Here is a 10,229-nt window from a genome sequence, read left to right as displayed (position 1 = left end):
GATTATGCAAAGGAAGGTTTAGCTATGCAAACGTTGAGCTGCTGAGTGCTGAGTGTGAATAAACGATTTTTAGCATTATAAGGGACTCAGGCTCCTGACTGTTGCCCACTAGTGTGCAGCTCTGGCACAGGTCTTGAGTGCTGGGAGCTTGGCCCTACAGTGACAAGTGTTACAGCTCTGAGGCAAGCAGTGCCAGTACTGCTCTAGGGCAGGCTTAGGGAGCCGGGATCGCCAGTTCTTTACAGCTGCTGGTGGTACAGCTCGCAGGCACAGGAGTCTAGGAGTCTTGGCCCTTAAAGCCACTGCTGCGCCTTCTACCCGTCATCACTGATGTTGCCACTGCTGCCGTCACTACCATTGATTCTCAACGGCCAGGGCTCTGCTTCCACTCTGGCGGCTCCGCCTCCACCACTGTCAAGGCTTCCAGTGATCCCGCCACTGTCAAGGGCAACCAACTCTCCCATGGCTTTGCCTCTTAGGCGGCTGTTGACGCTTCCAGCGGCTCTCCAGTTCCATTGCCTTCTGTGGTCACTCGCTGCTATCATCAACCTACTCTATTACGATGGCTATCAAAAGCAAGCAAGAAGCCAGGTGTAGGGGTGCACGCCTTTAATCCCAGCACCCGGGAGGCAGAGATAGGAGGATTGCTGTAAATTCGAGGCCACCCTGAGACTCCATAGTGAATTCCAGGTCAGCCTGAGCTAGAATGAGACCCTACCTTGAAAAACCAAACCAAAACAAAACAAAAACAAAAAGCAAGCAAGAAAGGACCCCCTTTCTTGTGCTTAATGTATAGGGAGGTGTCTATCTCCCAGCAGGTTCACAAAGTGAGCTGGTGATGGATTGTGTTTACAGCAATTATGGCACTGTCCCCTTTTTAAAACATTATTTATTTATTTATTTTACTTTTTTGAGGTATGGTCTCGATCTAGCCCGGGCTGACCTGGAATTCACTATGTAATCTCAGGGTGGCTTTAAACTCAGGGCAATCCTCCTACCTCTGCTTCCTGAGTGCTGGGATTAAAAATGCCCAGATCATTTTCTTAAATTTATTTGTGTGTGTATGTACCAGATTCTCTTGCCACTGATAACAAACACAAGACACATGTGCCACTTTTTGTGTATCCAGTTTTATGTGGGTTCTGGGGAACTGAACATAGGCCAGTAGGTTTTGCAAGCAAGTGCCTGCCTTTAACTGCTATGCCATCTCCTCAGCCCTGGCACTGCCCCTTCTACATCAGTCATAACAGAGCCTCTGCTAGGTTGTTAGGGGAAGTGCACCTTCTCAGAGTTGTGTGGAAATGGTTACAGGAAGAGCCTGGCGCAAGCTGTTTGAAATAGTAGTGGCTGCGGTTCTCCTTCTGGAGCTGGCTGCGGTTCTCCTTCTGGAGCTGGAGTTGTGCTTTAAAGAAAGCAGCAGGAGCCAGGCATGGTGGCCTTTAATCCCAGCACTCGGGAGGCAGAGGTAGGAGGCTCACCATGAGTTCGAGGCCAGCCTGAGACTACATAGTGAATTCCAGGCCAGCCTGGGCTAGAGTGAGACCCTACCTCGAAAAAAGAAGAAGAGGAGGAGGTGGAGGAGGAGGAAGAAAGCAAAGCAGTAGGCAGGGTATGTAGCTTCCTCGAGATATCTGTGTTTTCAAAACGGCTAGTACTGGCTTGGCATATGGGCACTCCGGCAGACTGACTGGCAGTCTTAAGAACTGAGTTAAGGGCTGGAGGGATGGCTTAGCAGTTAAGACATTTGCCTGCAAAGTCAAAGGACCCAGGTTCGATTCCCCAGGACCCACGTTAACCAGATGCACAAGGGGCGCATGCGTCTGGAGTTTGTTCACAGTGGCCAGAGGCCCTGGAACGCCCATTCTCTCCCTCTTCCTCCTCCCCCTGCCTCTCTCTGTCAAATAAAGAAAGAACTGGAGTTAAATTGCCCCATCCCCATTTCCCTTGCTTACTTACAGGAAAATCAACATCAGAAGGTATACTTACAGTAAGAAAGCATCGTTGATATAGGTTTTTAGTAGTTAACAGTGTTTCTGACAATGTTTAACACCTGTCTGGTGTCTCACAAGTACTGTTGAGCCAAGGGCTCAACGAAGCTAGGCACTCAGGAGGCAGAGGTAAGAGGATCATAGAGAGTGAGAGACCACCTTGAGACTACACAGTGGATTCCAGGTCAGCCTGGGCTAGAGGAAAATTCTACTTTGGAATTCAAAAAAGTGTGTGGGGGGGCTACATAGATGGCTTAGTGGTTAAGGTGCTTGCCTGCAAAGCCAAAGGACCTCAGTTTTCCGAGGACCCACGTAAGCCAGATGCACAAGGTAGCACATATATCTGGAGTTTGCAGTGGCTGGAAGAACTGGTGTGCCCATTTTCTCTCTCTCTCTCCCTCTCTCAAATAAATAAAGAAATAACTACTTAACCAAGCTCATATTTCCTCGTCTATTCCATGAGCATTCATTCAACATAGCATGCTAGTCTTCTGGTCTCTGGGACAGAACCATGATACAGACCCAACTCACTGCCCTCGTGGAATTTACATGCTAGAGTGGATGGTGGGTATTCAAAAAACAGAGGGATGGGGGCTGGAGAGATAGCTTAGCTGTTAAGGTGCTTGCCTACAAAGCCGGAAGACCAGGGTTCAGTTCCCCAATGCCCAGATAAGCCAGATGCACAAAGTGATGCATGCATCTGGAGTTTGTCTGCAGTAGCTAGAGGCCCTGGCACACCTATACTCTTTCTCTGTGTGTGTGTGTGTATACCACTGTGTTCAAATAAATCTTAAAATATACTTAAAAGAGTAAATATACTTTATTTTTTAAATTTTTTTGGTCATTTTTATTTATTTATTTGAGAGTGACAGACAGAGAAAGAGGCAGATAGATAGAGAATGGGTGCGCCAGGGCCTCCAGCCACTGCAAATGAACTCCAGACACGTGCGCCTCCTTGTGCATTTGGCTAACGTGGGTCCTGGGGAGTCAAGCCTCGAACCGGGGTCCTTAGGCTTCACAGCCAAGCGCTTAACCACTAAGCCATCTTTCCAGTCCACAAAAGAATATATATACTTTAAATGTATAAGGTAAATAGTGATGAGCTCAGCCAATAGGAATTAGGGAAGACCAGACTAGCAAGGGAGGGTTTTGAGGCAGAAAGAAGTCTGCAGTTTTAGAACAAGATATTCAGGAAGGTCTCCCTGAGGCGGCATTTTGTGTGATAAATATTTAAAAGTACGAATAACGCATGGATTCCTATGGTGGTTTGAACTAGGTATCCTCCATAAACTCATGTGTTCTGAATGTTAGGTGATGGCAACTTGGGAATTGGAGCTTCCTGGGGGCAGTGTATTGTTAGGGGTGGTCTTATGGGTGCCAAGTGTTTGGCACACTCTCCCGCTGCTGTTGTCTGCCTGGTGTTGGTCAGGTGGTGATGTCCAGCCTCTGCTCAGGCCATGTTTTTCCCTGCCATCATGGAGCTTCCCCTCAGAGCTGAGTCTGTCAACTAAAGGTAAAAAAAGCCTTTCCTCCCATCAAGTACATTCTGTTTTATTTATTTATTTTGCGAGCATGAGAAGCTGACTGCAACAATTCCTAAAAACAAAGCCTTCCACAAGCTCAAACGGCCCCACACGCGAAGCTTCTATCGCAGGAGGCAGCTCAGGGCCTGGGGTTAGGCCGGTCCCCCCAGCTGCTTTGCGACCCTGGCGGAACGTTGCCCAGAGCGGAACGTGGCTGGAGCCGGAAGTTGGCCGGGCGGACTATTAACCCGGGAGGAACTTAGGACCAAGCGCACTGTTACCATGGCAACCGCGCGCGGCAGGGGGCCGGGGGTGGGGCTTGAGGCGGAAGCGGTCTCCGTGTAGCTGTCCACGGGGCGAAGATGCTGCGTTCACTGTGGCTGCGGCTGTGCCTGGGGCTCTGCAGCGTCCTCGTGGAGCCGGCCGAGGCCCCGCACCCCGGAGAGCCGCCGGAGCGGAGCCGGCCGTACGCGGTGCTGCGCGGGCAGAACCTGGGTGAGCGCCTCGGGGGGCGGGCGGGCGGCCGCTTCGGGGCGAGGGAGGAAGGGTGTGACCGCCGTGGGGCCTTTGGGAGCCTTTGTCGGCAGGAAGCCGGGAGCGTCCCTCTCCATCCCCAGAGGGCCCGGTGTTGTGCTGAGCGCTGCGTGCACGCGAATTCCTGGAGGCTTCACAAGTAGGCCCTCCTCTCCCCCAGCCCCGCCCCCCCAACCTCGTTAGTCCATCTCTACCATCACAAAGTGACCACACAGTATATCGCGTCTGGATTGCATCGTCTCTATATCAACTCTGTGTCTGTTGGTATTTTTTAAATTTTTATTTATTTGAGAGCGACAGAGAGAGAGAGACAGAGAATGGGCACGCCAGGGCTTCCAGCCACTGCAGACGAATTCCAGATGCGTGCGCCCTCTTGTGCATCTGGCTACCGTGGGTCCTGGGGAATCGAGCCTCGAACCGGGGTCCTTAGGCTTCACAGGCAAGCACTTAACCACTAAGCCATCTCTCCAGTCCTCTGCTGGGTTTTGATCACCCACCGGGTACCTAACGCTACACCAAGTACTTCTCACCCATTATCCAGCATGAGCCTTTAGACCAGAGTCTTATCAACCTGGATACTGCAGTAGACATGTTGGATCAGGTGATTCCTTTTTCCACGGAGGGGAACTATCCTTAACGCAGTAGGTTATTTAGCAGTACTTCTAGCTTTTGCCCTCTATAGTGTCTGCCACCTCTAGTCAAGATGATCCAAACGTCACCCAAGTTTTGCCAGTGGCCTCAGTCAGAATCTCCATAGACAAAACCTTAAGGTAGAACAGCACTGCAGAGGTGTGCAGCAAACTATGTTATCTGCAAAGATGACTACAGAATTTAGTCCCAGCACTTGGAAGGCAGAGGTAGAAGGTTCACTGTGAGTTCAAGTCCAGCCTGGGACTGCAGAGTGAGTTCCAAGTCATCCTGGGCTAGAGCGAGACCCTACCTCAAGAAAAAAAAATGTGTTTCTAGACTTAACAGTGTGACATGTGGCAACATTCTAGCAGGTGAAAAGTAGTTGTGAGTGTGTTTGGAAGTGGAAGGTAGGTGAAATGACCAGCTTAGTAGTCATGCACCCTAGGGCTATTGTAGTGGTCTGGGATGGAGTAGAGAAATAAAAATAGTCCTTTACTACTGGAAATTGGGAAAACATAGCCCTAGGCAACCCTATGCAGGCCATATTTTTATCTCCCACTGTAGTAGTCAGGGTTCTCTAGAGGAACAGAATTGCTAGAATGAATTATTTTAAAAAGGGGATTTAGTGGATCAGTTTACAGTAGTCCAATAGCAGTTGCAGGCCCGAGAATCACCGAACCTGGTAGTTGCTCAGTCCACGTGGCCAGATGCCTCAGCAGTCCCGACCTGGCACTGCAGATGGTGCTGGAAAGCCTGGAGGCTTCCTGAGGAGCCGCTGGGTTTCGATCCACGCGGGTCTTCAGTTGATGTTGGTCTTTAGTCTGCACTGGTCTTCAATCCATGCTAGAAGGTAGGGAGCAGCTCCGGCAGCCAAGTGGAAGGAAGGAAGGAAGGGAAAAAAGGGAACTCTTCTACCCAGAGCTTCCTTATATCAAGTCCCTCTCTGAGCGGGGCCGCCCACTCTGGGGGAAGGGCTCACCCTGGGAGAAAGACCTCCTCCTTTAGTTGATCCTTCCTAGAAGCAGCCTGTGGATTACTAAACGGATCAAGTTGACAACACCTTAACTATCACACCCACCTTTATAGGAAACAGGTACAAAGAAATTGAGTAATTTAGCTGGGCATGGTGGCACTAGCCTTTAACCCACTGGGAATGCCACTTAGGCAAACTGATACTACTTCATGAATGTGCAGGAAGGGAAAATATGAAGATGAAGAGTACCGAGCTGGCCAAGCCCCATCTGACAGCATCCACAGAGATGCTGTGTGCTTCGTGACATGTGTTTCAGGCTATTCTCTCTCCTCTCTATCTATATATTTCTGCCCCAGAATTTTTTTTTTAAGTTTTTTTCGAGGTAGGGTCTCACTCTAGCCCAGGTTGACCTGGAATTCACTATGTAGTCTCAGGGTGGCCTCGAACTCATGGTGATCCTCTTACCTCTGCCTCCCGAGTGCTGGGATTAAAGGCGTGTGCCATCACACCTGGCTTTTAGGGTTTTTCTTTGTTTGTTTTGTTTTGTTTTTTAAAATATTTTAGCTGGGTGTGGTGCCACCCGCCCAGCTAAGCTTCAGATGCATTCTCTACTTTGTGCATCTGGCTTTACATGAGTACTGGGGAAATCAAATCTAGGTCATTAGGTGTCACAGGCAAGCACCTTAACTGCTGAGTCATCTCTAGCCCAAAGGTTTTGGTTTTTAAAGTCTTCCTAAAGTACAATAAAATGGCCTAAATGGAATATGACAATGTTTATCTCTAATTACAATCAGAACTTTAGGAAATTGGAATTCAAGACTTGAAAATTAGGCTAGGTTAACATGGGTTATTTTGGAGATATGGCATTTAGCTCATATAAGGCCTAGATTTTGTTTAACAAAGAACTTAAAGTTACTTTGACCTTTTGGAATTGTGACATGCTATCTTTGTCAGCTTTTCTATTCTTTTTCCTCCTCACTCTCCCAAAACAGATGCTTTTTCGGTATAAAAACTAGCTTAGGTATGCATGGTGGGGCAGAGGGTGAGAGCAGGTCACATATGCTCTGAGATTACTCATCAAACCTTGTTTTAGCTGTGCGTGGTGGCACACACCTCTAATCCCAGCAGTCGGGAGGCAGAAGTAAGAGGATCGCCATGAGTTCAAGGCCACCCTGAGACTCCACAGTGAATTCCAGGTCATCCTGGGCTAGAGTGAGACCATACCTCAAAAAAGCCAAAATAAACAAACAAAAAACATAATAGGTTTGTAAAGTTATTGCTGCTTTGGTCAAAGACTTTCTCTAGATTCACCTAGAGAGTGAAACTTTTAAAAAATATTTTATTTTTATTAATTTATTTGAGAGAGGCAGAGATTGTGTGCTAGGGCCTCCGACCACTACAAATGAACTCCATTGTTCATCTTGTGCATGGGTCCTAGGGAATCGAGCCTGGGTCCTTTGGATTTGCAGGTAAGTGCCTTAATCACTAAGCCATATCTCTAGCCCTAGAGACTGAAATATTTTATTCTCCATTGCCTCTCCAATTTTATGGATGAAGTTGCGCCTCCGATTCTATTATGTCCTTGTAGACAGATGGTTCTCCACCTAGGAGCCACCAGTAGGCGGTTTTAAATTATTTTCGCCAACTAAATCAGATCATGTTTTAGCCTTTGCCTGTAGCCCTGCAGTGGGTTTTCTTTAAATTCAGTGAGTTAGTCCATGTTACCTCATGGTCCCTACACACACTGGCTCCAGCCTTCTAGTCTGGCTGCCTCTCTCCTTTCCTTCCAGGCATGCCTCCTTTCAGCTAACAGGACTACTGGGCTTGTTCTAGCCTCAAGGCCACTTTTTTTTTTCTAATTTTTTGTTTATTTATCTGAGGGGGTGGGGGAGGAAGAGATAGGCAGAATGGGCATGACAGGGCCTCCAGCCACTGCAAACAAACTCTAGATGCATGTGCCACCTTGTGCCTCTGGCTCACATGGGTTCTGGGTCCTTAGACTTGGCAAGCAAGAACCTTAACCGCTAAGCCATCTCTCCAGCCTGCTTTTCTTTTTTCAAGGCAAGTTTTCACTCTGGCCCAGGCTGATCTGAACTCACTCTTGTGGCCACAGGCTGGTCTCAGACTCAGGGAAATCCTCTTACCTCAGCTTCCTGTCTGGGATTCAAGCCATATGCCAGCATGCCCCACAAGCTATTGCTTTTTGATCGTTGGGGCTGTATTGATCTCCCTAGAGCTGTGATTACAGTTCCTTCCTTTGAGAGCTCAGCTGGTATCTCACCTCAGACGCTTCCCTGTCCTCTCACCTACTGCTGTCCACCCTTTCCCATCACCATCACATGCCCGTTGTGAAAGGCTCTTGTATTTACAGTTCATTTCCCTGTATCCATGATGCATCTTGAGTACAGATCTGTTCCTGGGCATCTCCCTGACACCTGGCACAGCCTCTATGGCAGCAAGTAACATTTGTTAAGTCACTATCTATGAGTGGATGTTGTGGGGCCCAGAGCTTCTATATGGAGGTAACCTGTTTTCCCTTTTCAGTGTTGATGGGAACCATTTTTAGCATCCTGCTGGTGACCGTCATCCTTATGGCTTTTTGTGTCTACAAGCCCATCCGTCGCCGGTGACAGCCAAGCAAGAAAGTCCTGCTACAAGAAAGCCTTGTTCTCGTGAACAGGATTAAGTTGTGTTGCACACAGGCTAGTAGAGAAGTTGGAATCAGAATCTTGCTACTAGGAAATGACCTTTGATCTGGACAGGTAGTAAATGCTAACAATTCAGAAAAGGTACCTAGTAACCTCTTTGGTTACTGGCTGATGAGTCTGCTTCATTTTAGTGTCTGACTACACTTGTTAACAGTGAGACCTGAAGCTCCAAGATTCAGTGTAAAGCTGGAGTGTTCACAAGAAAGAACCCATGGTGACCTTGTGTCCGTGTCCACACTGGAAAGAACTAATCATTGATGCTTGCAATAGTATGCAGAGGAAGACCTAACATATAGACATTCCCTGCTTTCGAGCCATTCTGTCACTGTGAGCTAAGACTCACCCATGCTTTTTACTGTATTAGTTGACCTAGAACATAGTTCATTGCTGCTCACCTGTATCGGGGTCTGCCTTTGATGCTCCCCACAAAAGTCAGGGTTGCATTGTGGGCCTGTAATCATGTGCCCTCTTGACTTGGAAGGCCATGTTGGACTGGAAATACTACTAGGTGAGCCATCAAAAACAACTCCCTCCATCCCACTCAAGCACACTGGTCTTCCTGCCAGTCCACAGCCTAACACATGGGGCAGCTTTTCAGATTGGGAACCTTAAGCTGAGTGGCCGGAGCCCCTTTCAGCCCTGGGTATGGAGGCCTCAACCAAGAATGTGTCCACCATGCCGGCTGGGGTGTTTACAGAACCTCAACTTTGAAAATGCTGCTGGGACATGTGCTGCTGGTGAACTGTTTTCTTCACACTGATGCTTTCAAACTTACATAGCGGTGAGTGGTATGTATTTTAAAGATGCTAAGTTTGTTGCAGGACTGGAACCATAAATCTTGGGCTATACCTAGCAGTTGTTAATTTTTTTAACAGCCTACACTTAATGTGAAGTAACTGATGAGGGATAATTAAATACTGTAGCTGTCACGATACTGTAACTGCCAGGAAACTGCATGTGTTAGGACTTTGCTTCTAACCTGATAAACTTGTAACATTGAGCCACTGAAATGTTCACTGTTGTGCTTTTAAGCAAAATGTCAATTAAAATTAAAGTGAAATCCTATATGCTATCTTACTCCTAATTATTATTTTCCCAAGTATTTTAAATGCAAGTATGTTGTATATGTGTTTGACTCTAGTTGAATTTTTCAGAATTTACTTCAGAGACAGAGATTGATTTATGGGCATGCCAGGGCTACTAAAACAAACTCTAGATTCATGTGTTATTTTGTGCATCTGGCTTTATGTGGATACTGGGGAATTGAACTCAGTCTAGCAGGTTTTGCAAGCAAGTGCCTTTAGCCACTGAGCAATATTCCCAGCCCTGTCTATATCTGATTTAATTTTTTTTTTCTTTTTGGTTTTTTTCAAGGTAGGGTCTCACTGTAGCCCAGGCTGACCTGGAATTCACTATGGAGTCTCAGGTGGCCTCGAACTCACGGCGATCCTCCTACCTCTGCCTCCCGAGGGCTGGGATTAAAGGCGTGCACCACCATGCCCGGCTGATTTAATTTTTTATGGGGGGGGGGGAACTCAAGGTAGGGTCTTGCTATAGCCAGGCTGATCTGGAATTCACTGTGTCATCTCAGGGTGACCTCAAACTCACAGCCATCCTCCTACTGCTGCCTCCCGAGTGCTTGGATTAAAGGCGTGCGCCACCAGACCTGGTTGATTTCATTATTTAAGGAAACACTGTGAAATGGAATTTTATTTTCATACATGAAAAAATGCTATTATGACTAGGCAGGATACACTATACATGTATGTATATAAACGTAAAATCTGGGCTGGGAGATGACTCAGCTATTAAAGACACTTGTTCAGCATGCCTGCTGACCTTTCTGTTCAGTCCCCAACACCCAAGTAAAGCC

The 10,229-nt window shown here is 47.5% G+C and overlaps 1 protein-coding gene across 1 annotated transcript; it reads left to right on the top strand.

Moving 5' to 3' along the window:
• Positions 1 to 3,835: 3,835 nt before the first annotated feature.
• C13H12orf76 (chromosome 13 C12orf76 homolog) lies at positions 3,836 to 9,421 on the top strand. The gene is made up of 2 exons (XM_045132739.1): positions 3,836 to 4,006; positions 8,193 to 9,421. Exons 1-2 carry the CDS (start codon positions 3,874 to 3,876, stop codon positions 8,276 to 8,278), a joined length of 219 nt encoding a protein of 72 aa, XP_044988674.1. The 5' UTR covers positions 3,836 to 3,873; the 3' UTR covers positions 8,279 to 9,421.
• The last annotated feature ends 808 nt before the right edge of the window (positions 9,422 to 10,229 follow it).

The sequence above is a fragment of the Jaculus jaculus genome, chromosome 13, assembly GCF_020740685.1.
Source record: "Jaculus jaculus isolate mJacJac1 chromosome 13, mJacJac1.mat.Y.cur, whole genome shotgun sequence".
Taxonomy (NCBI): Eukaryota; Metazoa; Chordata; class Mammalia; order Rodentia; family Dipodidae; genus Jaculus; species Jaculus jaculus.
This window is presented reverse-complemented; position numbering and strand designations above follow the sequence as displayed.

Excerpts from the sequence above, each read along its gene's own strand:
- C13H12orf76 (XM_045132739.1), top strand. The coding sequence starts at position 3,874 with ATGCTGCGTTCACTGTGGCTGCGGCTGTGCCTGGGGCTCTGCAGCGTC. Across the intron at positions 4,007-8,192 it reads GCTGCGCGGGCAGAACCTGG|TGTTGATGGGAACCATTTTT; the intron begins GTGAGCGCCTCG and ends TTCCCTTTTCAG.